Raw genomic sequence first — 27459 nt, 5'->3', positions numbered from 1 at the left:
CTGGTGAGATGGCTCAGCAGGTAAGAGCACTGACTGTTCTTCGGGAGGTCATGAGTTCAAATCCCAGCAACCACATCGTGGCTCACAACCATCCTTAATGAGAAACAAATAAAAAAAACCTATAGACCAGAGCGAGCCGGGCCAGAGCAAGCGGGGCGGAGTGAAAGGGAAGGGGAGAAAGCAGGGGGGGGGGGGGATATAGAATGTAGTGATATTAAGAGGTAAAGAAAAAGCCAGAATAGGGAAAGGCAAGAGAGCAGGGCAAAGGAGCATATAAGTGAGGGGTAACTAACAGCTAACACCAATTGAGAAACCACCTAACAACCTACTACTGTGGGACCTTACTAACCTTACTTTTTCACATATGTGAAATGAATTTAAATTGTCACCAAATGACAGGTGGGATAATGCTTCACCTAGACATCTCATGTCACCAGAGGAAAAAAGTAAATTCACCCAGATACAAACCCCGTGACCTACAATCATGAACTACCCACAAGATACACCGGTGCAACCATGGCACAAATGTTATTGAAGTAACCAACCGCCTTTTGATTGGACGTAAGGACCACCTCATGAGATGGGACTCAGATCTGACACTGTTTTTTCAGTGGGCAAGAATCCGAGACTGTATAGCCCATGGACCCAGGGAGAGACATTTTACTTTTATTTTGCTAAAGAAACATAGCGATCAAATGACTCCAAATGACATGTTGCTGTACCCATCGACCAGTTGCTCCTTCCAGCCTCATCAGAGAAGCCCTTTCTTTGTAGAAGATGGAAATCCATCTCCCAGAGATCCACAACTGGGCAATGAGCAGAGTAAGAGACTTGACAAGCAGTCGGTTCTAAATTGAGGTTTTTTCAAACCCCATCCGCTTGAGACTCATTGATCTATGAGGGAGAGGTGGAAGAAAGAACTGTAAGCGCCAAGGATGCTGTATGACGCCAAGGAAACAGTATCATTCATATACCATGGGATTGACACACACATGAAATCACAGAAACTAGAGCAACATGCAAAGGACCTGCACAGGCCCAAACTAACAAGGGCCCAGCACTGAGAGCGGGAGTTGACATGGTGGTCCCACACCTAAACAAGAAAGGATTCACACTTAGTAACTGCTAGCAAAGGGAAATTCACTTTTCTCCAATGGATCATCTCTGAGTATATCAACCACACTGCAAGGCAGCCCTGTGCCCAAGAGTGACTGTCAATTGTCCAAAACAAAACACACTTCCTTTTTGGAAGGCTTTCTGTTATGTTTTTGGTTTTTTTTTTTTTTTTTTTTTTGGTCTTTTTGCTTGTTTGTTTTTTATTTGCTTTTTGTATTTTTGCTGTTTTATATATTTATAGGATTTTTTTTTTGAGAAATGAAGCCAGAGGGGCAGAGAGGTGGAAAGGATCTGGGAGGAGTTGGGGAGGAGAAAGCATCATCAAAATAAATTGTGTGAGGATATTTTAGTAAAATACACATTTTAGGAAAAAAATCTCACTTCTCTTTTAACTCTGACATACTTAGCTGTGTGAGTTGGGCAAATAGCTTGACTTATTTTTTTTTTTTAAAGAAACAGATTAGACCAAATAGAGCTATTTTATCCAATATTTATTTTTGAATTGCTTTTAGGAAGTTGGGAATTGTTTTTAGTCCGGGGAACAAAGGCCAATATAGAAATCTGGATAGCGGGATGTTAGTAGCTTTAGTTGTTACTTTTGGTTACCTTTGCTTATTACTGCTCAAGTCTGTGAATATTGTCTCTCTTTGCTTCATCATCCAAATAAATACAGTGTAGTAAGAAGTAAGCACATGCTAGAGAGCAAATGTATGTCGTTCACATGAATGGACACTTGAAACTTTCTCTTCCATGAACATCTCTTACATATTTATACTTTTTTTATTTTAAAAAATCTAATTCAAACCAATTTTTCTCTGTAACATATATACATATTCAGTGCTTACATAAAAGTTTGTATTTTCAAACAATTAAAGGTTATATTGTATTATATTATATTGTTATATGAAATGTATTCTATTTTCTGTACGTATTTGTGAATTGTCTTAGTGCCTTAAGACTTCTACGCTCTTTGGGCTTTATATACATTTATGCTATTTATTTTTTAGATTTCTTATTCATCATTTTGAAACAGCTCATATGCTTGGATATATACGTAGCGTTTGATCTCAACAGATAGCTCTTTTTACTTAAGTACACTGTATTTTCTAATTTGTATCGAATGCATGTCTCTCAGAAATGTGAAAAAGAAGTGTGTTTGTTTTCGATGTTTACTAGCCCATTAATCACATATAAAGCTTTAATGGGAACATGTGCAATACTGCATAAAGAATTTGACTGCTTTTAGCAGAATGTTTTATACTTCTCCTTGCACAAACATACCAAAGTGTAAAAAAATCTACATGTGTATACATATGGTTTTGCATGTATGTAAAAACCTAGAGTTGACAGACTGCTAGTTATATAGAGAGATATGCAGATTTCTAATTTCCCTTCAGTAGCTCATCCCAGAAAGTGTATTCTGCTGGGATTTCCTCTACTGTGCAATCTAGAATCTCTGGCTGCCCCACATATGTAGTAACATAATTTTCTAGTTATAGTTTTCAACTCCTCTTTATTTTGAACTAGTGCTGCATAATCAAATATAAGCATCCCAGGCAGAACCCGACACACTTGTGACTATATAATAAATACCCGTTGAAATTGTATCTCTGAAAAAAAATGAGCATCTCTAAGGTGAATCCCTAAAACTACATCTATGGATCTCAGGAGATGCTTAGTAAAAGTTGGATAAATGAACTTGCATATGAATGAATTCATGAATAAGAGAGGTTGGTAATAGATGTTTTCTTTAACTACAAATAATGATACATATGCATTATTAATCTTCACAGTATACACAATTAGAGAAATTCTGTCCCATTAGACATTGCTATTTTCCATTTGATGCCATGCTAATGATGTTGAGATGAATTCTTTTGTTCTCATTGTTTTTTTTTATCTTGCATTTGTGATTTTCTTATGGAATGGAAGGAGCTTGCCGTTCTGTAACAATGTCCTTTGGAGGTCTAATTGCTGATTCAGAGGTTAATATTTCTGAAATCTTGTCACTGTCTGGCCTCAAACTTGCAATGTAGCCATGGCTGATCTTGAAAGTCTTTTGTTCTCATCTTCTCCCGATGGCAAGATTTACAACTCATTTATGTGGTATTAGAAATCTAATCTAGCGTCTGGAGCAGCCTATGTGCACACTTTACTAACAGAGCTACAGTCCTCAGACTTTATTAAATATTTTTACCAGAATTATATAAATTAAATAAAAGTTCATCCCAAAATACATTCGGAAAATTGACTTCCCTAGTAAATACTGCTTAGCTTTTATAGTTAGTGTTCAAGTGCTCAGAAACAGGGCTGATGAACAGAACTCCATCAACCCTACAGAGTTTGTAACTCCTCGCCCACATAATCTCCTTTGCGAGACATTGTTTACTCTGCACACGTATCGATACGATTCTTACTCTCATACTGTATTTCTGAGTAAGAAGAAAATAAACACACAGAATACTAAAACCATTAGTATACTTTACATTATATTATCTTCCACTGACATTCCACTAGGCATTAGTAACCAAATGTTCTCATGCTGAAAGCTAGTAAAATATATGATAATGAAGGATTGCCATTTTATGTTTTGAGACTCTGCAAAATACTCTATTGGCTAAAACCCCACATTCATAAGAGCAGGTCAGAATGATGACTATAAAAATATCATCATAAAACAAACAAACAAAAAACCAGAAAAAAGTAAATTATGTCTTTTGGAAGGTTTTTCTCTTAGTCTATTAAATATCATCTCATTAAAACCACATTTTACATGTTTTACACTGTGTTTCTCCCATCTCAAATAACACGGTTACACGCTTTTCATTTTGAGATTCACAGCTATTAACAGCTGTGTGTGTGGAGGTGTCTGCATTCATCTACATTCCTAAAAACACAGCCTCAATAAAACTTGAGCACTTCAAATTGAACAGTTTATCATCAGTTACTTGTCCTGATTTTAAAAGAAGTTTTTCATGTCTGGGGGTTTCTAAACCATCTCTCCAGACTTCAGATTAGCGGCTGATGACCTGTGTTGTAAATAAAACATTCCATGTTTTACTGTATTATTGAAATAATTCCAAGAAACATATTTTCTAAAAACAAGTTTTGTTTTGAACCTGTGCTCTGTATATGAACAGTTATTGATTCTTTTTTCTTTCTCAACATTCTTGCCTGGAAAGAAAATAGAAGAAAAACTAAATAAGCATTAAAGAGAAAACTAGCAATGCCTTTAAATGTTATTTTTATATTAAAACCAAAAAGATTTTTTTTCTTTTCAAATTTTAGCTCCAAGAGACAAGCAAGATCATAAGTCCAGACATTATTCCCCTCCAGGTCTGCCCTCCCACAGCACTTCCTCATCCCATTCCTCCTACCCTGTCTCTGAGAGAATGTCTCCACCCAGCCCTCATGTCCACCCCCCTCCCTGGGGCCTCAAGTCTCTGAAAGGTTAGGCCCATCTTCTCTGACTGAGGCCAGACCAGACTGTCCTCTGCTGTACATGTGTTGGGGGCCTTGTACCAGCTAGTGTATGCTGCCTGGTTGGTGGTTCAGTGTCTGAGAGGTCTAAAATAGCCACTGTGTTTTGGATGCATAATGACATGCATAAAAACCCAGGCATCTTCATGGGTGTGGATTTTGTTATTGATCTCAGGTCTGTGAAGAACTCAGTTTATAATCAAAATGATCATAAAACACAACTTACCCTGGCTCTTTCTATTTCTGGAATTTCTACTAATATATATATATATTTTTTTTTTCGCCTGTGCTTTCCACAAACATATCCTCCCATGCCACTTCTAAAATTCTGAGGTTAAGGAATGAAGACATCTACAATTAGGTTTCTCATTCCATTAAAATGCTATTTGTGTAGCTGAACATTTGTGAGTTATTACAAAGTCTTTCTTTGGCTTAGACATGCTCTCTTAACACACGCTAGTGGATAATGACAGACTCCTTCACCTTCTCCAGCCGGGGGAGGAGCAAGAGTCATTTTTACAGGAAAGCTTGCCGGACGGAGACAATCCTATCCCACAAGAACCTTAACGAATTGCAGAAAATTTCTGGTGAATTCCAGTGTTTCTTTCACACTTTCTGATACCAAATGAGAATATACATTTTTCTGTGTTTGATATGCTGGGCAAGATTTGGTAAGCTGTTTATTAATAACTTATCATTAGCATGCCTGTAAAATAATTAATATGGTTTACATTATCTTATGCCATGATCGTTTGAAAAACTTGCTATGATTATGGTATTTATAACAGACAAGATTGCTATTGTGAAGGTAGGTATGTACTCATGTGTACATGTGTGGGTTTGCTAAATAGGAGTTTTAGGATGTATTTATTTGTCAGAATATTAATAGCTGGAAAAATATGCAAACGGAATAAGTAGAAACATTCAAGGTTAAAAAGTAATTAAGGAGTAAGGTGTTAGTTCAGTGTCTGAAAATTATGACGTATTATGTAAGTTGCTTCCATTTCATTTGTCTGAAAAGTCTGACATTTGAAGAAAATTATTGAGTAGGTAATTTATCATTTGCAAAGCAAACCAAATATCAATGCAGGAGGTCTTTCTGTCTCTGTCTCTGTCTCTCTGTCTCTCTCTGTCTCTCTCTGTCTCTCTGTCTCTCTGTCTGTCTGTCTCTCTCTCTCTGTTTGTTTCACATAATAAAAGTCCCAAAGTGTCTAGTGGTAGTAAGCAAGAACTGTAATTCTTCTGCTGCTTGATAATGGTAATAAAGTTTACTAATATTAGTAATGTGACTTTCTACTTTATGGGTGAACTTCTTGTTCTAGCGTGAAGGAGCATGACCTGTTGGTTATGGTTGAACAAGCCATTCTAATTTATGTAAATGAAAACAGTAGCAAACTCACAAGTCAGATGAATAGCTCTCTGGTGGAATTTTGTGAATGATGATTTTTTTTTTATGTCTTATATGTGTTTTATAAATTTGTGACTATGCACTCGAAAAACCATAATATACCAAGTAGAAATGAATACGTTTGCTTTTACTTTCAGTTGGCTATTTGAAATAATCCTAGGTTTTGGAGGTGTTTAAACTTCATATTTAAATAGATAATCCAAGCAATAATGCGTAGTTGATATTGTACATTTTACCCAAGATTTTTTTTAAAAGATATTTTGGATTCGTGATACATGGTATCAGCATCTTGACTGAAGAGCTAGAGAATCTTGAATGGTACACCACCAGATTTATTTCTTCTCTGATATGACACTCCATCGTTATTTTGTTAGTATATTATGCACACTTCTGGTCCAGGCTTTCAGAGATTTTGGTTAGGACTGTGACGAGGATTAGCCAGTGTTCTAACTTTTCAACAGGAAAAAATAGAGTTATAGTTGGTAAATATATTTTATTTCTGTTGAAAGTTTAGCTTGTTTCTGATGATGACGACAATAAAATATCAAAATTAACATAAAATTAGTTAAAATGTTTAAGAAGTATTTATAGAACACAAGGCTAGTAGAAAGGTATAGAACAGATTGTATAAAGATATTTATTGGCATGCTTATTTAAATTACATGCAACTATATTCTTATTGTAATTGCTAACTGCTAAAGTTTCAGTTTTGTTGTTGCTTATTCTTGACTCAAGAAGAGGAAAATATTTCTGTAAAAGGCTAGATAAGAAATAGTTGAAATTTTGTATCAATGTTGTGTGTTTTCAGCTCTGCTATCTGACAGTGAATGCAGTTTTAGATTCAGTGAAAACAGAGCATTGTGGGCCTGTTCACGAAGCTTTATTGAAGAATACTATTGGATTCGTTTTAATTTTCAAATATCACAAAATATTGACATTTCTATTTTTTCTCTCATTTAAAATATGAACGTTATTCTTAGGCTACTGATCATATTTGAATTTCATGAAAAGGTTTGTCAGTTTCTATGTTTGACTCCTCTGATAGTTTAAGATGGCTCTCCTTTTTCATTTCAGAGGTGAGAAAATTGGAATACAGAGAATTAGAGTCATTTTTTCCCCTAAAATTATAGACCTTGCCCTAAGCTGTATAGCTCAGATAGGAATTTGGTTAAAATGAAAAAAAAATTCTTGCAGACTATTTAGAACAAGTAGAGTTTAAAGGGCTATCAGAGGAAGATAACTTTATAGAATGTGTGGTTAATGTCGGCATTATTCAGTTGCTTTCCTTTGCAGCTATGAGCATCCTGCATCTTTTAGCTTCTACCTCTCTGAACGGCACAAGGTAGATGATCTGTTCTCAGCAGTTTCCAAGTGTTTGAATTCAAAGATTATACTATGTAGAGCCAATTTCTGTTACCTCCTTCAATTCAGTGGTGAGAGAAATATCTTGTTAAGTGAAATACACAATCAAAATTTGTCTTGAAAAGGATAAGAATGGAGTGATGGATACATGAAGCACCGAGGGGTAATGGACCAGAATGGGGGAGATACAAAAGATACAATAGAACAGTAAAATAGGGAGAATGAACTGTCTCATCTATTGCAATTTATGTTGGTATTACCTAACAAAAATGTACTGTGCATGACCAGATAACAAGAAAAATGGGCTAGGTTGTCATCACCAATGGATACCATAAGTAGCAAATGCAAGGATGTATATATATGAACTTCCCCTTTGATCTTTACACAATATAGATGTATTGAATCATCATCAACCACTAATTCTTTTTATGTATCATAGGTGTTCAGTTTTGTGGGTTTAATTTTGTTATGTATGTGTAACACAAAAAAATATTTTAAGAAGTCCTCACTATTGTCACTTCTACATTGTCTTTTGCATAAATTTCTCCTCATAGTTCTAAAACTATAAATTAGAATCGAATTGAATTCATTTAGAATTCACAAATGAATTGCAGTAAAATTAATTCTATGTATATTTGGACCAAAGTGCATGTTAGTGTTTAATCAAATCTTTTCTATTCTTTTTATTTTATTTTATTTCTTTATTTCTTTATTTTTAATTAGATATTTATTTCATTTACATTTCCAATGCTATCCCAAAAGTCCCCCACACGCTCCCCCACCCACTCCCCCACCCACCCACTCCCACTTCTTGGCCCTGGCGTTCCCCTGTACTGAGGCAGATAAAGTTTGCACAACCAATGGGCCTCTCTTTCCACTGATGGCTGACTAGGCCATCTTCTGATACATATGAAGTTAGAGACACGAGCTCTGAGGGGTACTGGTTAGTTCGTATTGTTGTTCCACCTATAGGGTTGCAGATCCCTTTAGCTCCTTGGTTACTTTCTCTGGCTCCTCCATTGGGGGCCCTAGAGTCCTTTTGCCTTTTAGTATTTATTTTATGTGAGTATATATTTTTATCTCTTCTCTTCACCCCCCTCCCGCCAGTCTTTCTATAATTCTTTCTCTGTGTCCTTCTTTCCTATTCAGCCCTCTTTTATTTTTAAAAGAGCCAATGGACTTTAGTCACCAACGCCCCTTTAAACTAGCTTAAATTAATTTATGATCTCCTGTCACTGATCCTAAGTACTTTAAAAGTTATTACAGGATGCATTCCTTTTAACTCGAGCTCCTGAAAGAATAAAGCCACTTAACCTGTTACACATTCCTAAAGTATCTGCGTGGGTCACAAGTTCTACCTGAGGTCCTTTGCTAGGCATAGGCCAATTGAGCCCTTAAAGTGTCCTGGGATCAAGAGCCTTCTTGTTTGTCTAGTTAAGTGAACAAAACGCCACCAAAGGCAACAAACAACAAAAGCCCCTCCTCCATGACATTCCAAACCAAAATCCCCCAAATCAGTTAGTGTAGAAAAAAGCTACCAAAAGAACATAATGAGAACTGAAAAAATATAAATGTAATTTATGGAAATGTTGAGAAACTTATTTATTTGCTTCTGGCTTTTAAAAAATTATAGTTCATAATTTCCATTGCTTATATAAGGCAAACCATTTATTTCTTATGTCAGTTATCCAAAATGTACTTACTTTTTCAGTTTCTATCTCCATAAATTTAAACTAGAACCAAATGTCACACACTATAAAAATAATGACTCATACTCAAGACTGTTAAAAACAATTCATACTGTGGCAGTTGACTTTATCCTTTCTTTCTTTCTTTCTTTCTTTCTTTCTTTCTTTCTTTCTTTCTTTCTTTCTTTCTTTCTTTTTTATTTTTTTCAGATGTTTTTTATTGGATAGTTTTCTTTTTTCTTTCTTTCTTTTTTTTTTTTTTTTTTTAACATTTCAAGTATTTTATCCTTTCCAGGTCTCATCTTCAGAAACCTCCTAACCCATTCCTTCTCGCCTTTCCTCTATGAGGGTGCTCTCCCTCCAACCTACCCACTCTTGTCTTCTTGCCCTGGCATTCCCCTACACTGAGGCATAGAACACCCTCAGGTACAAGGGCCTCTGCTACCAATGATGTCCAAAAAGGCCATTCTCTGCCACATATGAGGCTAGCACCATGGGTCCCTCTGTGTGTATTCTTTGGTTGGTGGTACAGTCCCCAGAAGCTCCGAAGGTTCTGGCCTGTTGACACTGTTGCTCCCTCCATGGAGCTGCAAACCCCTCAGCATCTTCAGTCCCTTCTCCAACTTTCTTTTAATAGGATAATTACTAGTAGGGTTTCATCATTTTAATAACCTCACTTCTATTTTTATATGTGAGATAGTATTTGTTTCAATTAGAGTTTTACTGCGGTGAAAGGACACCATGACCAAAGCAACTCTTATAAGGACAACATTTAATTGGGGCTGGCTTACAGGTTCAGAGGTTCAGTCCATTATCATCAAGGTGGGAGCATCAAAGTATACAGTAAATGCAGCAAAATGTACAGATTTAACTCAACACACTGAAACATGTTGGAAATTATATGTACCCTATTTTACAAGATACACCAAATCATATCAATTCGGATATAAAAGATTTACTATACACCGTTTATTCTATACACTTTGCAATTAATTTCTTTCCTACTTCTGATTCTATTAAATCCTATTTTCTGATATTCTAGATTAAATATCCCTTTTCTAGAATTTCATGTCAATGAATGTTTCTCATTTTTCTAGACTTTTCTATATCTTCAACTCGACATATTCTTGCAATTGACTAAGTTTGTCTATGCCTTAATAGTTTATTATTATTATTATTATTATTAATTGCTAGGGAATTAATAAATTATACAAATTGTAAGAACTCAACTGTTCATGTGTTTTCTGGTTGTCATGTAGATTCTTTCAAGAGTATGACATTTTTGGAAAGCATGCTGTATGAACTTGTACATGCTTTTATGAGAATATGTCCTTAGCTCTCAATGGTTAATATCTAGATATACACTGTTATGGTTTAATAAGGTATTTATTTTCACTGTAAGAATTAATTGAGCTGATTCCAAAGTACCATATTATTTTTCCAATTTCTTCCACACTAGCTTTATTTCCTCCATAATACTTTCCCGCTAGGCTTACAGATTGTAATACTTTCCCTTCTGGACTTAGAGATTTTTAGCATTTTAATGTGTGTATAATGGCATGTTGTTTGAGCATTAATTAACATATTTTTGGATAGCCAATGATATTGGGTATCATTCCTTGGGATTCTTGGCCATTATACCATACTTCTATTAGATGTCTTTAATTTTTTTGCCATTTATATGCATGGTCCTTATGTGGTCACACATTTATGCAAAGTTTTTAAATATGTGGTTTTCAGGTGTCTAAACTGCTGTGTATTAATATTCTTGCTAATGCTATTTAAGAAACAATCCTACGTCATCAGATAAAGTCCAAGTCATTTATTTGCCTTTGATTATATTTTTGTAGCAGTCCCAGAGAGCCTGGCGAGCTCATTTGTGTGTATAGAAGTGATGAATATATCTGCCGCTACCCAGGCACCATTCAGTAGGGAATGGTATGATCCTCTAAGCCATGAATGATGGTCAATGGGCCCAGTCTAGTATAGGCTCATTGCAGGCCGAATCATCTGAGGTGATCTCACGATTACATTGAATATGACATGCCCAAAAGACAATATTTCACAGGTCTTCTCCCTGTCTTTTGGTCTTATGTTTTTCAATCCCCTTTCCATTCACATCTCCTGAATATTAAGGAGATGGTATAAATGTCCTGCTTCTGACCAAACATCATTTTTCTTAAGTACTGTGAAATATCATGCATCCCTATATTTATCTCCACTTATTGTAAAGAGAAACCTTTTTTTTATTGAGTTTGGAAGTAGCATTAGCTTATAGATATAAACACATATATTTAGTAGGCAGCTTGTCAATTTAGCCAAACAGTGGTAATATGATTCCTTTCTTGGGTCTAAGATCTCCTTGACCATGGAATTTTGGATGGGTTTATAATAGCAGGCATGAGCTCCTTATTTTGGACAGAACTTCAAAACCATTCAGAAAGAGCAGAGATAGCCCCACCTAGGGACCCGTCCCACCTGCAGACGCCAAATCCAGACACTATTGCTGATGCCAAGAACTGCAAGAAATACTCTCGGGAACCTAGTATAGCTGTCCCCTGAGAGGCCAGAGCCTGACCAATGCAGATGAAGATGTACCGAGCCAAACATCGGACTGAGTGCAGGGACCCCAATGGAGAAGTTGGGGCAAGGACTGAAGGAGCGGAAGGGTTTTGCAACCCCATAGGAAGAACAACAATATCAACCAACCAGACCCTCTAAAGTTCCCAGGGACTAAACCATCAACCAAAGAGTACACATGGGGGCCCCATGGTTCCAGCTGGATATGTAGCAGATTGTCTTATCGGGCATCACTGGGAGGGAGCCCCTTGGTCCTGTAGAGGCTTGATGCCCCAGGGCAGGGGTATGCTAGGGCACTGAGGCAGGAGTGGATGGGGGAATGTCAGAGCACCCTCATAGAGGTAGGGGGAAGGGCGATAGGGAGTTCGTGGAGTGGAAACTGGGAAGGGGGATAACACTTGCAATGTCAATAGATAAAATAACCAATAATAATAATAATAATAATAATAATAAACCTTAAATGCCCACATTTAGAAGGCAGCTTGTCAATTTAGCCAAAGAGTGGTAGTAAGATCTTCTCTAGAGCCTGAGGTCTTCTTGCTCATGGAGTTTTGAATGGATTTATATTACAAGGCATGAATTCCTTTTTTTGGACCGGACTTCCAATCTATTCAGAGAGAGCAGGTATTTAGCTCCATTACAGCCATGTCACTCTTGCACAAAGTGAGTGAGTGAATCCTTTTTTCTGGTGAAGTAGTATTTGTGTTCAGGGGGCTCACAGTTGAGTAAAGAATGCTTACGTCTCTCCTTCCAATCAACACACAGCACTGACTGGCACTAGGAAAGAGAAACTAGGAAATTTCCACAGAAATAGCGTATGTTCTCTGTATCTTCCACCCACAGGCTATGTTGTCTTTTACAACAACATCTTGTCAACTAGGTCTGTTTGGACACCCAAGAAAAATGGCAACACCCTGTGTCATTCTGGGATTCTCTGGGGCCGCCTTAGACAATGGCATACAAGGAACTATGACATATCTGGCATTGGGATTTGAGGAACCACATTGCCTAGAGTTACATGATAACTCTTTTCTTCCCGTAACCCCATGCTTCCAGTGATTTAAAGCAGTTGTAATTTTTGGAGATAAGAATAGGAATCTTGTAATACTTTCAGTTGAGGATGTGTCTAATTTTCTATACTCCTCACCTACATTCTATTTATTAGTAAAAAGGTTAGTGTGCAGCAGTATATGGATGAATTGTGCTGTGAACTTTCTGTGTTATTCAGCTTTTTAACATTTAAAGTTAAATCCGTATCTGTTTTCAAATTCACTATTCTCAGTATTTCAAGTGAGCTCCTATGAATCATGTCTCTGTGAATCTAACAGTTTTACTTAAGAGTGTCATCAGGCTTCACTTTGAAAGCATGAGGGCCTGAGTTTGAGTCCCCAGTATTCATGGAAAAAAAGATGGGAGTAGCTGTGAGTGACTGTAACACCAGCAATAAGGGCCGGAGACTAGTGGGCCTTTGGGGTTCCCTTGACTGTCAATTTAGTTAGAAGAGAAGCCCTGGGTTGCTGAGGAGTCCCTCCCCTAACTCGGCCCCCAACACTGAGCATCTCCCTCACAATTTCCATCCCAGATCCCCATAGTAACAGGAGAGGCTTAGGGAGCCTTACCTACTTGCTTGAATACCATCAATAAAGTTTGCTGTACTCCCCCACCCCCAACCAAAAAATAATCAGTAGCTTTTGGGTTAGTGAAGTATCCTGTCTCAAGGCAGTCAATTTGAGAGTGATGGAGGCAGACACCTGCTGTTTCTCTTTGGTCTTCTCTTGCACACACACAGGAGCATGCACTCATATATCGATATGTATTACACGTGCACAGGGGCACAAACATACATATCACCATAGCAATAAGTGCGTGTAATGTCTTTTAGAAAAAGTAAAAGATTTTTTTTTAAAGTTTCAACTATTTCCATTGAAAGTCCCATTTTTACACCTTAGTTTCTTTGATGAAATGTTTCAAAAGGAGAAAACTTGAAGTTATCACTACTCTGTTTGTAACCAGAAACATTCTGTCTTCACATTTTTAGGGTATTTCAATTTTCAATCAAATACCAGTGGAGTTTCTAAAGATCCTGGTGAGTTCAATTGAGTGACATTTCTCTACGTTGTGGTGAGCTTGTTGAGTTTGCAAACAATGCCATCAAAAGATGCCCTTAGCTGGTGAAACAGCCCTCCTCTCTTCTCCCAAACGTTCACCGTTTGTCTCCACCGTTATCTCCACTCTCTTCACAATCTTAACTCTGCCTTCTTCCATGTCTTCCTGCAGGGAGAGATTTCATATTGTATATGATTTTATCATTCGAATGTTTATTATGCAGTTGTATATTTTCCTTAATCGAAGTTTTAATTGTCCTGTTCTTGATCTGATCCTGGTCTTTTAAAACAACTTCTAAACTTTCCCTCAATAGCTTCTTTCTCTTTGTTTTGAAATGACATTGTTTTCTTCTATTCCGAATGACAATGCTATAGAACATAGACAATTAATGCTACAACTGGTAATAGGACATATTTCTGATGACTCTTTGGATGTAGGTGTTTCTGTCTTACTTGTGTATCAGACGGATCTTGCTATTTAGTGTCTCAGTACTCCTCTAAGACCAGGCAAAGTCTATCAAGTCTTATAACAAAGGAGTTTGGGTTATCTGACTATGTTTCACACTTGTCCAGACCTGGCATATGAGGTGGATGTATATGATTCATAAAATTTGCTTAGCCTAGCATGTTGATAGCCACCATGGGTCTGTTCTTTATTTCTTTGTTTTTCTCTAATACTTATTACAAGGCCCTTTTAATGACATCTCCACTGACCTGGAAATACTATGCAGGTGTAATAGCTCCATAGCTAGCTTCTTTCCTCTAAGTAAGTATAGCAATAGTGTATCTATGCTTTCACAGTTAGAATGATCATAAGTATTGCATATTATGTACCATATTAAAATAATATTTGTTACTTCTTGTTTTTATTTTCCTTTTATTTACAATGTTTAAATTTTAAATCACTTAGGTATTTACTAATGCTTTTATAAATATTTGACAAATACTGAAAAGTTTATTTCCAAAATAGTATTACTAAATTGATGCTCAAGATGTAGCACAAAGCAATGCACCCATAAAAATATTTTATGCTCATGCTTATCAACAATTCACAATTCTGGAAAAACTACAAAATCTAAATATAAAGCAGCCATTATTTTACTGCTTACAGTGACCACTGCTATTTAACAATTTTAGTTATTTCATTTTCTGGCCTTCATTCTTCTAGGATGGATAGATGAATAAATGAATACAGAGGTAGATGATAGACAGATAATAACAGATAGATAAAGGTATTTTATACTTTTTGCCATTATACAAAATCTTGTGATTATTAATATCTTTAGTAATAATATAATTTCTCATTTTAATTCAAATATTATAAAAATAACTTTAATAATGTGTTTAATATATACACACTGCACACATACATATAAAACTTCCTAGCAGTATTTTATTGCTGGCCCAGTTCTGCTTTTGCCTGCGGGGTATCCAGTCACCATTGCATATCTACTCAAAATGGAAGGAACAAAGCTTACCTGTTGGGAGGGTGGCGGGTTCCTAGGATCTCAGCTCAGAGTGGGCAGAAAAAGACTTCTCAGATGGATTTTCAATGAAACAGCTATTTTTATTGGGGGTATGAACAGCTATATAAACCTTGGGGAGTGGGTAGGGGTTTTCGGGATGAGTGTACTTTACTGTTTGGTACAAAGGGGCTCCTCATGCTTCATTTGTATGAAAATGAATTCCAGGAGCTTGTGAGACATGGCCTTGTAGGCAGATAGAGGGGACGTTTACCTGTAATTTGGGCACCAGGCTACATGACGACCTCAAGGCTGGCAGAGCTGGGGGTCATAGAGGCTATTTGCACCAGAGCATGCAGACCCAGAACAAGGAGGATGCCGTTCTAACTCCTGCCATCTTTGGACGAGATTTCAGGATTTGGATACATCTCAAACTCACTCTTGCTCTGGTCTGGCTCCCCCCTGTCACACGACTTTCAGACCCCACATTCCGTCACTCTATTTTCTAAGCATTTGTTTATATCTATTTTGTATATTGACACTCACCAATCTTTTGGAACAATTTCTTGCCTCTTTTCCTGTCTTCTTTTTCTCTCCTCCTTTTCTTTGTCTTCTCATGGTATTGCTAATTTGTCGAGGCTAACGAACTGGAGTTATTCCTGCTTGAATTATATGCCATAGAAGGAATTTTATACTACTATAAATTTATGAGCAAACTGGTATTCTATTATTTTTATTCGTGTTAATATGGATAATGGTGAGATAATATTTTAATATGTAAATGCACTTCTGTAAAGCTTTTGTAAAAATTCACAATGTATCTACCTTTCCTGCCGTCCTTCCCACTTGATTAGTAGTAACAATGGCTTAAGTCAGAGCCATTTTATTTTATTTTAAAAGAGTGTTTATGAGTTGGAACCTATCGCATTTGTTCATATTTGTCATTATTATTTTTATTACTTCTAATTCAGGAAGTCTTTTTACCTGATCCATGTACAGCTTTAACATTAGCTGTGCTCAGTAAATCATGTTAATGTGCAAATAAAACAGAATTCTCCCATTCAGTTTTATAAATTTATACCAACAAAATGGCACTGTTATCCTAATGCTCAGATTGAATTTTTATCTTTTCAGACAAGAATAGAACATGTCTTGAATTCACAAAGTTAAGTGCAATGAATAGCTTAAAAGATTTATTTTGTCCCAAAGTAAAGATAAATCTGCTGATGTACTCAAGGGGCAACGCCAAGTGTGCAGAACCACTCTTTGAATCTAATAACTCACTCAACACCCGTTTCAACCCATCGAAGAAAACCGTCTGGATTATTCATGGGTACAGGCCCTTTGGTTCCACCCCAGTGTGGCTTACTAGGTTTACTAAAGCCTTTTTGAAACAGGAAGATGTGAATCTCATTGTTGTAGACTGGAACCAGGGCGCTACGACTTTCATGTATTCTAGAGCTGTTAGAAATACCAGAAGAGTTGCTGAGATTTTGAGAGAAACCATTGAAAATCTTTTGGTAAGTTGGAAAAATTTAAGGTAGACCGATGATATACAATATATGGTTTGTTATGTGATACCATGAAATGAATACTTTTTCCGGAAGCAGTTGGAACTTTAACTTAGACATAGAAATTTTAAGCCATATTCTGTCTACTCTAAATACTACCTCCATATTTTATTTTCATATTTTTAAACATGAGAAACCTTTTATTTTAAACTATTAACAATTTAAAGCTCTTTAAAACTCTGAATTTGAACTGAATTCATGGTTTTATATGGGAGTGGACATTACTGTAATGTCTGTACATTTTTTCTTTTAGTTATCTTTTCTAAGATCTGGCTAATATGTTTGTTGTTGGTAAATATGAGAGGAAAAGAGTCTAGGATGTAGTTAACTCTGACATACCTGAACATAGCTCTCAATTTTCATCAGGTCTCCTCAGGTTTGGCATAGATCTACTAAATTCAAGGCTTCTTTTAGGTCTTTTATTTTTGAATAATTATTGTTTACTGTGCCATAAAGTTTGGCATAGTAAACAATTTACAGTGCTTCATGTTTTTTTTTTTTTCTTTCTGAGAATTGGTGGTGACAGTATTTCAGAGAAAGATAGGTCATATTCAATTTCTTGGGGTGTTCTTAGTTTTAAAGTCTGAATTTTAGTTGAAATGAACTTCTAAACTTATGCTAGGTTGAACAGGTATTACATCAAAGAATCCAAACCAGGATTCACACTGGAGGGGATCAAAGCTTGAGCCTGTTGCCTCTCATCTGTGTCACTGTGAACAGCCACTTCACATCTCTGCCAAATTTCTTTGTTTAAACATTAAAAATTATGAAATCTTATTTTATGTTGCACGAATATTAAATTGACATAGAAACATATGTTACTATACATACGCAAATGTGTTCATGCTTAAATGGCACATGACATATACTTAACAAGTGACTAAAATAATTTTTCATTAATTTTTTAAAATCTCCAATTTAAAAAACATTGTGACTCAGGACGGACGTTGAGATAACAGGCACCACATACTGTGGAAAGGGTGAGTTAAGTAGAGAATTTTAGGAAAAAATCATGGCATTTTGCTGGGAGAGAAGTAGCCAAACCAAAGCTTTGTGGTTTGGAGAGCGACTCCCTCCTCTTTTTTGCGCAATTGCTTTGAGGTATTTGAAAAAAAAAATTTTTTTTTTTTTTTTTTTTTTTTTTTTGCTAGGAACGTCCCTGCCTGGCTCTGCAATAGTGGTGAAAAATGATCATCATTTTATGAGCTTCAAACATCAGTGTGTAATCTGCATCATCACTATTAGCTCCCTGGGAGTCGGCCAAAAAATATACACACAGAGAGCTCTCAAAGCTTCCTACTTGATGTAGACCAGATGTCTAAACCTTGTCCTTCGATTGATTTGCTATACTATCTAACCAGTGGTCTTGGAACCCACCTTGAGTCCATATACTTCATCATAGCATTTCAAAAATAAGAGTGACTTATATATTTTTACCAGTTCTGCTAGGGGCTTTGTTATACCCTGAAGGGAAGACAGAAGGCTAGCATATAGTTCGTAATCAAACAGCTCCAGCCTTGGGCCTTAGTCCATTTGAGCCACTGTATGACAAACTCTTTAAACTGACCTTATATACAAACACATTCATGTCTCATGGTTCTGCAAAGACCTGGAGGAGTCTGGCTCTGGTGAGAACCAGTTCTTGGCTCATAGTTTGAATCTTTTCTCAGCATTCTAACATCATGGAAGATCCAAATGAGCTTCTTTAGGTTTTGCCTGTCAGGACATTAGCCCCATTCTTGAATGCTCCAACTTTGTGACACCATTGCATTCTCTGTGCCCACCCTATTTCCTGCAGAGGTCATAAATATTAAGGTTTAGAATTTTGGAGGCACAAATATTCAGAATTCAGTGACTTAGAATACATCTTTGTATGTAGCTTTGAATATGTCTTTAACTTCTGTTTTCTGAGTAAAATGGATATATAACAGAATGTTATTTAGTTAATAATTTTAGCATAGGGTTAGTTTTAAATAATAAGATTGAAATGAATAACATATGGCAAACATGAATATTAAATATAAAGCATAAAACACATATTAAGGTATTTAGCACAAAATAAGCACACAGTCATGTCAATTATTAGTATTTGATTATTATATGTCTCAGTAATTAAATGTTACTTTTACATATCTCACTCTGAATATGGGTGAATAAAACTTTAAATTTGTACTAAACATAAATTTAAACTTTCAAGTAAAGTTTAATGTTGTTATTGGAAATGGATAGAGAAAGGTCAGATATTTTGTGGTACAAGCAGAACAAACTCATATCTTTTCACAGTTATAAGTCCTCTTCCTTATGTTCCAGAATTATATGAAGCCAAAATCAATAATGGATTTCAGAATGTCAGTATACTAGGAATTATGTGTGGTTATCAAAAATTAAAGTTATTACATTGTATTTTTCATTTACAGATCCATGGGGCATCACTTGACAATTTTCATTTCATTGGCATGAGCTTAGGGGCTCATATTAGTGGGTTTGTAGGAAAGATATTTCATGGTCAACTTGGAAGAATTACAGGTAAAACAATCTTTTTCTTTTGTAAAATTATCTTTTTACCTGGATGAAATGGACAATTTTCTAGACACATACAAAGTGCCAAAGTTAAAACAGGACCAGATGGGTTTAGTGGAGAATTCTATCAGGCTTTCAAAGAAGACCTAATACCAATACTCTTCAAATTATTCCACAAAATAAAAACAGAAGGAACACTGCCCAACTCATTCTGTGAAGCCACAGTTACACTGCGTATTCCCCCTTGGAGATGGATCAGTTTCTGTCTAATCAGGAACTTGTCACAATTTCCTTTCATAGACGACTTTATAAAAGATGTGTTTCTACTTCTATCATGCCTAATGATCCAAATAGATTTTTAAAACCGGGGGAAAATATCTTTTTAGCACATTTTCCATTAGAGTTTATTCTACTTAAAACCTAGCAGGCTATACAAAATATATTTGAATACTATTTTGTAACTGTAGATTGTGAATACTTTCTTAGTGATTATTATGGTCATGAAAAGCAAGTATTGGGTTTTGTAGTTTTATGTGAATGTCAAAGAATACATGGCAAGGTCCATTCCATTCTGTTAAAATTTAGTTTAGAATTTTAGGTATGCAATTCATATCCCTAAGCACTATTGTAATTTCATATTTTTAAGCATTAATTTGAGTATTAGATAAATCAAAAGATGATATTCAAGTATGAAATATTCTCACATTCACTCAGATTCACAAGGTAAACTTAACTATAGTTAAAGGTAGTGACCCCATGGTGTTTGCATAAATTTCCATCATTTGTCTATGTCAGGTTTATTAAGCAATTATTCATAGCTATGTCAATAGGATAATTATGGTAGCTCCAGTGATTTATAAAGGATAATATTTTCATAATAAAGTTCCATAAAGGGGGGAAGGAAAGGTGAAATCACTCATAGAGATGCATGAACTTGTACAGGTTTCTTCCATCAGAAAAATTTAGTGAAAGAGATAGGTAGGCCACTCAGGCAAACAGGCTAAATAAAATAGGAACAATAGAAGAGTGTGAGGAGCAGTAGTTAAAATAACACTTATTTATATATTGATTTCCGTTAAAGGATAACTTGCTGGAGTCAGTTCTTTTTTCCTTCACCTCATGGGTCTGGGAAAATGGTCTCTTCCTCAGTGAACTGAATTTTATTCCTACCTCCTTGTTATGCTTCAGAAAGTCACGATCTTGAGATTTTATTTTAGAATTTACTCTATAGAATAGTATTCGTATTCATGGAATTTGCAACATTTTTCCTTAAGGATGTATCAGAAACTCTTGGGAGATGGGACTATTAAGAGAATAGAAATTTTGTTACCTGAATAGTATTGAGGAGCATTTTTACCTATAAACAAATATAGGATGAGGCTGATAAGGGGAAGAAGTGAAGAGAGGTCCAGAAGACATTTATTAAGGCTTTTCCTCCAACACAAGAGGTCATGGTTACAATTAATATAAAGTTACACAGCTAACTTCATCTATTCTTTAGATAAATTTGGTAAAATATGATATCAATATTTTGTTGAAACATCTTTCCTGTGTTTTGAATGCCTTTGAAGGGTGCTGATAAATATTCACATAATGAAAGTACTTGTGTTTGTCAAATTTATTTTAACTTTAAATATGCTGGGACAGGTTTAAACTAAAATTTCAAGTGCTTATGTTTATAATTGAAAATCGGCAAGTGTAAAATAGAGCAAGCTAGTAAAATATAACTCCATTGACAGTTTATGTTTTGAATTTCAGGTCTTGACCCAGCTGGACCACAATTTTCTAGAAAGCCATCGAATAGCAGATTATATTACACAGATGCCAAGTTTGTAGATGTCATCCACACTGATATCAAAAGTAAAATAATAAGTATCTATGAGATTTGTGTTTCAAAGCAAAATGTGAAATGTAGATCCCAAGTTTGAGGTTGTAAGATGAGGAAGAGTTGCAGATAAAACTGTTTGGGATTTAATTCTTCATTCTGTGGGCAGTCACTGACTTTACAATACTTCTTTGCCATGTTCAATGCTGCTCTTTAGCTTTCTTTCCCACCTGTAATGCATGCCAAGTAGAACTGAGCATAGCACTAAAAACACAGATAAGGAATATTTTCTATAACTAGGCATTATTCTCTATTGATTTAAATAGCCTTTATAAAGCTCTCTAACAGGGTTTGGATGGCTTTGGTTATAAAATGTTCGACAAAGGCATTAGAAGAGCTATTGAGACTGTCCTGAGGCCCTTTTGATTGAATGAATGAGATGAGTCAGTTGGAGAGAGACAGACAGAGACAGAGAGAGACAGAGATACACACACACACACACACACACACAGAGAGAGAGAGAGAGAGAGAGAGAGAGAGAGAGAGAGAGAGAGAGAGAGAAAGAGAGACAGACAGACAGACAGACAGACAGACAGACTGACTGAACTCTTCATATATATCAGGGAGACTCTTGATTACTTACCAAACTCACTTCAATGTTTTTCTGCATGTATGTATGGTATATAAACATGTTTATAGCTGCACTACTTACAATACTAAGGACACAGAAGCAGTCTAGATGCCCATGAATAGATAAACATACCTGGAAATTTATATAGCCATAAAGAAAGATGAAATCACAACATTTTCAGGAAAATGAGTGAAACTTGAAATCATCCTTTTAAGCAAGACAAGCCAAAATATAGACAATTATCCCTGTCCTTTGTGTTTTCACAATCAGTACACAGGGTGCTGCTGAGAAGGCTCTGTGGTTCAGATCATGCACTGCCCAGAGTTATAACATGCGGCTCATAACTCCAGATCTAGGGAGTGTTAAGTAGTTCTGTCCTCCACAGACACCCATAGTTACGTGCACATGCCCCACACAGACACAATATGGATCATTAAAAACAATAAAAAATCTCTAAAGTTATGTTCTTATGTGAATGTACATATGTGTACATATGGCAGGACTGCCCCAAGGACCATTTGTGGATTCACAATAAGTACCAGTTGTTTCTTCCTGATGGCTGAGTGGCTCTGTTGTTTTTATCCTTACCCATTGGCAGGTGAGACATCTGTCTCACGAGGCGCTTTCATGCTGTTCTGAGACATGCAGAGGTTTCAGAGATTACTCCAAACAGCTGACTTTCCTCTAGGGCACTGGTTCTCAACCTTCCTAATGCTGTGACCCTTTAATACGCTTTCTCATTTTGCAGCATCGCATAACCAATTATTTTCATTGCTACTTCATAACTGCAATTTTGCTAATGTTATGAATTATAATGCAAATATCTGTGTTTTCTAACAGTCTTAGGTGAATCCTGTGAAAAGATCAATTGACCCTCACAGAGATGGTGACCCCATAGGCTGAGAACCACTGTTCTAGGGTCATATTTTAAATAATGGCAAGTCTTTGCTTAAATTCAACTAAGTGAGTACATTGTAATGCTAAAGGAGGGATTCTCCACGGCTACATTGAAGGCACACTTGCTTCTATGGAGTCTGAGGACTTGTAATGAAATGACTTAAACTGGCTTTCATCTTTTTACCTTGAACACACTTTTATCTGCTTCTCATGCTGTGTATGACCCCATTTTATGGCTCTTTATGATATGACACCTTACTGGATTCTGTTATATGCTCTACCTAAATTAAAAGTGCTGCCTCTTGATTCATACCTAGACACTAATATTATCTCAAGAATTCAGTAACACGAAATTGCTTGTACCCTCAGCTAAAGAATTTCAATCTTATGTGGCAGTGAAATTTCACATCTAAGTATAGTCCCAAGTTTTCTGAGATATGCCTTTCATGCTCCCTTTGGTTATAGAGTAAAATATTGGTAATAGATTCAGAATTGGAACCATCTCCAGAGCCCTGGGATTCTAGAAGCAAATAGAAGCACATGAATCATAGGCACATGGCTCATGCCATCCTAACTCAAGTTGTAATCGCTGGAGGAAGCAAGTGTTGTAGATTTTGCTACTGAGTAATGCTAGCATCAGCAAGCCCAAGGCACCTTTATCCAAACAGGGAGAAATGCATCACACTGCCCTGACAGCTGTATGTGAAATACCTAATAATGTTTCACCTTGTGCTGATCCTTGCCCATTGTATTTTACGCAGTTTCTTTGTGGACCCTAGTGTGCTCCCAGTATACGGTTGACTCACTGCCTCCCACTCTTCTCACAACCACTTAAGTTGTCAAACTTCAGAGTGAGAAATTCTCTAGCCAAGCTACATTAAAAAGCTTTCCAGGTTTAACTTCCATTTTTAAAAAGTATTCAAGGATTATCCTTGCTGCTAGGTGTTTTTCTTTTGATTTTTTTCTCTCCATTACACTGATTACTATCTGACAGTTCTTTCAGTTTCTCTTGTATTCTTTTCTCTATCACACATCATTTCCACGCCAACAATTTTCCTGTCCCCGCTACTGCAAAGTATAAGGATTTGCCCATAGAAAGCAGGTGAATCATAAATGTGCAAAATTACTAACACATAATTTTTATGAGAAACAATTTGAAAAAGAGGTACCAGAAAACTGCTAATTTTTTTAAAAAAGCATCCATTTATTGTAACTCATATATGTAATCTAAGAATTTACAGGGCAAAATAGAGAGGATTATTCTGAGTTTGGGGCCAGGCTTCAGTTACATAGTGAATTCTAGGGTATTTTGAGCTGTTGTTTATATGAATATGCATATATATCTCTTATAGATGTATCTCTGAAAAGGGACAAAAGTCATGGCAGGAAGAAGGAGGGAGTGGGGAGAAGGAGAGATGGAGGGAAGGGTTGCTGGAGACAGAAGAAACTAACAAAGATAGAACAATTTCTGAAGACCAAGTTTAATGGATTTTAGCAGATATTTTCATTATATACAGTTGCTCAAAATATTTTAAAAGCTCTATGATTTCATCGGTGTTTTCTTCCTAGGTTTGGGTATTGGAGAGCCATCAGGACACATTGATTTTTATCCAAATGGAGGAAAACATCAGCCAGGTTGTCCTACATCAATTTTTTCAGGTATATGAAAAAAGTATTTTCATTCTTTTTTTTTCTTTTATTGAAACTAGATTTTTTTTTCATACAATATATTCTGATTACAGTTATACAGAATCCAAAATGATATGGGAAATTAATTTATCTTTTGGCTACTTAATCTGTGGGCAAGATTTTGATATCAGAATTTTTGCTATTGACTTCAAAGAGTTACTGGCAAGAGATAATTTAAATTGATACTACTTAATATACTAAGGTTACTAGCATATACAACAACTGGTCATGGGTGAAACCTGTTTGGTGTTGTTTCAACAATTTTAGTTCCTTATTTTAACCATAAAGAACAATTTTCTATTATCTAGAAAAACACATCTAACTCAAGTATCCTAGAATACTTCTAGAACATGAGTTTGATCACAAGATTTAGCACTTATGATCAATACCACATATACACAGATTTGACAACACTGGCCACTTCTGTGTCCCACACATGGGGTTATTCATGGCTTCTGAGTGTGGAATGGGGCCCTCTTAAGCACTTAGTGCATGACCAAATTCCACTGTGACTAAGAGAAGATTGAACCAACGAAAGAAAATATGAAAAACTGGGAAAGGGAAGTGACATAAGTGCATTTTAACAACACTTGTCTCCATAGACATAGTTGACATTGCATCAGTATTTTAGGGATATAGAACTAGAAGGGAGAAATTCTATAATTGCAAACACTGTTGCAATGTGTTAGTATAGCCTGTTAAATTGAAACAGCTATGCTTTCCGTATTATTACTTGATGAAAATGTTTTATTAATTTCATGAAAAAGTCATGCTCAATTTAAAAATTTGATGGGACTTTTTTAATTGGATATTTTATTTATTTAAATTTCAAATATACCCCTTTCCTGGTTTCTCCTCCAGAAACTACCTATCCCATCCTCCTTTCCCCTGCTTCTATGAGGGTGCTCCCCCCCACTCCTGCCTCCCCACCTGGGAATTCCCCTATACTGGGGCATCCAGCCTTCACAGGGCCAAGGGCCTCTTTTCCCATTAATGCCCAACAAGGCCATCCTCTGCTACATATGTCACTGTAGCCATGGGTCTCTCCATGTGCACTCTTTGGTTAGTGGTTTAATCTCTGGGAGTTCTGGTGGGTCTGGCTGGTTGGTATTGTTGTTCTTCCTATGGGTTGCAAACCCCTTCAGCTCCTTTAGTCCTTTCTCTAACTCTTCCAATGGGGACCCTGTGCTCAGTCCAATGGTTGAACTATAACTGTATTTTCAATGCTCTGTATACATAAGAAACAGAATTTGGTATAACTTAATGGTCAGGTTTTTCCCTTGATCTTGATTTCATATATTTACAGTTAATTTTGCTTGTTTTTCTCACACCTAAGGAACCAATTTTATTAAATGCGACCATCAGAGAGCCATTTACTTGTTCCTTGCAGCTTTTGAAACAAGCTGCAACTTTGTTTCATTTCCTTGTCGTTCCTATAAAGATTACAAGAATGGTTTGTGTGTGGACTGTGGGAACCTTTACAAAGACTCCTGCCCAAGACTTGGTGAGAGAAGTTGTGTTTATACAATTCCTTTTCAAGATGAGTAAGACCATCAGGGTAGTATTTTAGGTTGGATGCTAAAGTGTGTTTTATATTAATCTGCTAGTACATTACAGTTTGGGGAAAATTTATAAACAGAGTAATGGCAGATTCAGTGTATACATTCTGTATCAATTTTTGTCTAAGGAATTTTCCTTCCTGTCTTCCTATGTCTAGAGGCAGAATGTCTACATTCTTTGTGCACTGGAAACTGCTTTTTTTTTTTCCTGTCTTTCTTTTAACAGGAAGTTTTAGGTACAAGTGAAGAGGTGTACCTCCTAGCTAGTTAGCTTTGGATTTGCTCTCAGCAAGTCGTCAAGAATTCTGTGTAGTTCATGCCTTCTATATCAGTAAAATGTAAAAAAGATAGTTATGTTGGCAGCTGTTGAAAATGAAAACCTGCCAGTGAAAATAGAGAGAAAAATAAATAACTCTGAAAAGATGGGATGAAGTAGGAGCAGATGAAGAATAGTGGGGGGTGGGATAATCAAAGTGCACTAATTATATTGCTTTGGTTGGAATTTTGTTGCTGTGAGGAGACACCATGACCACATTAACTCTTACAAAAAACAAACAAACAAAAAACCCACACAAACCTTTGAGAAGGGCTTGTTTACCATTCAGAGATGTAGTGCATTATTATCATGGAGGGCCGCATAGTGGCATGCAGGCAGGCATGGTGCTGGAGAAGTAGCTGAGAGTTTCCTATCTGGAGCAGCAGGCAGCAGAAAGAGAGAGTGACACTGGGCATTTGAGACTTCAAAGTCCACTCCCAGGAACACACTCCTTCCAACAAGGCCACAGCTCCTAATATTGGCCTTCCCTACAACTCTACAAGGACCCTTTTCATCCAAACCTCCAAATCATATTATCTATATATAAAATTGTGAAGTAATAAATAAATAATTAGAAGATGGTCAGGTAAATACTTTAAAAACCGAAGACTTAAAAGAATTCCAGAGGCAGTTCAATATTTCCCAAAGAGAATTCCAGATCTCAGCATATTATAAACTTATCAGTATCTGCTTAGTATCATGGAAAGATATTCCAGAAATGCTTGCAAAGTCTAAGGTGCTCTAGGAGTAGGAGTTAATTAAGAAGAGTGAAATGAACCAGGGGTACCCTGCTTTATTCAGCCTCACTGACCATGCATGGAACATCTCTACATAAAGCCTGGTCTATCCAGGATTGTGAAATCCACATTTCCATTCCATAGGTTTCTTCTGTCCAAGACCTAATTAGGTTATTTATTTACTGTACATCTACAGAGGCAGATTGCTTTTCTAGTAGTAGTGTTTCTCTATCTGTGTTTCACACTAACTGTAGAGATTGTTTAAGAACATAAGGTTGAAGTAGGGTTAAAAATTCTAAAGTATCAATTAAGTATTTTGTCTACCTTATTAAACTTAAAAGTTTCAAGGTAGACAAAAAGAGATATCTGGATATATTTAATATATTACTAATTTAATATCTTGTATTTAGATACATATATATATGAAATATATTCAATACATAAGATTTATATTATTTATGTTCATGTATATTATGGTATACATAATACACACACACACACACACACACACA

The 27459-nt window shown here is 36.1% G+C and overlaps 1 protein-coding gene across 1 annotated transcript in view; it reads left to right on the top strand.

Moving 5' to 3' along the window:
• Nucleotides 1–5109: 5109 nt before the first annotated feature.
• Lipi (lipase I) overlaps nt 5110–27459 on the top strand; it is a 41087-nt gene continuing 18737 nt past the window's right edge. The window contains exons 1-7 of the mRNA XM_021185487.1: nt 5110–5267; nt 13673–13720; nt 16337–16722; nt 19191–19299; nt 21052–21153; nt 24216–24305; nt 25672–25839. Of these exons, the coding sequence (XP_021041146.1) occupies nt 5222–5267; nt 13673–13720; nt 16337–16722; nt 19191–19299; nt 21052–21153; nt 24216–24305; nt 25672–25839 (949 nt within the window). The 5' untranslated portion in view covers nt 5110–5221. The remainder of the gene's footprint in view (nt 5268–13672; nt 13721–16336; nt 16723–19190; nt 19300–21051; nt 21154–24215; nt 24306–25671; nt 25840–27459) is intronic.

This window comes from Mus caroli, chromosome 16 (genome assembly GCF_900094665.2).
Source record: "Mus caroli chromosome 16, CAROLI_EIJ_v1.1, whole genome shotgun sequence".
Classification (NCBI taxonomy): Eukaryota; Metazoa; Chordata; class Mammalia; order Rodentia; family Muridae; genus Mus; species Mus caroli.
The sequence above is the reverse complement of the archived record's forward strand: the minus strand, read 5'-3'. Positions and strand labels throughout refer to the sequence as shown.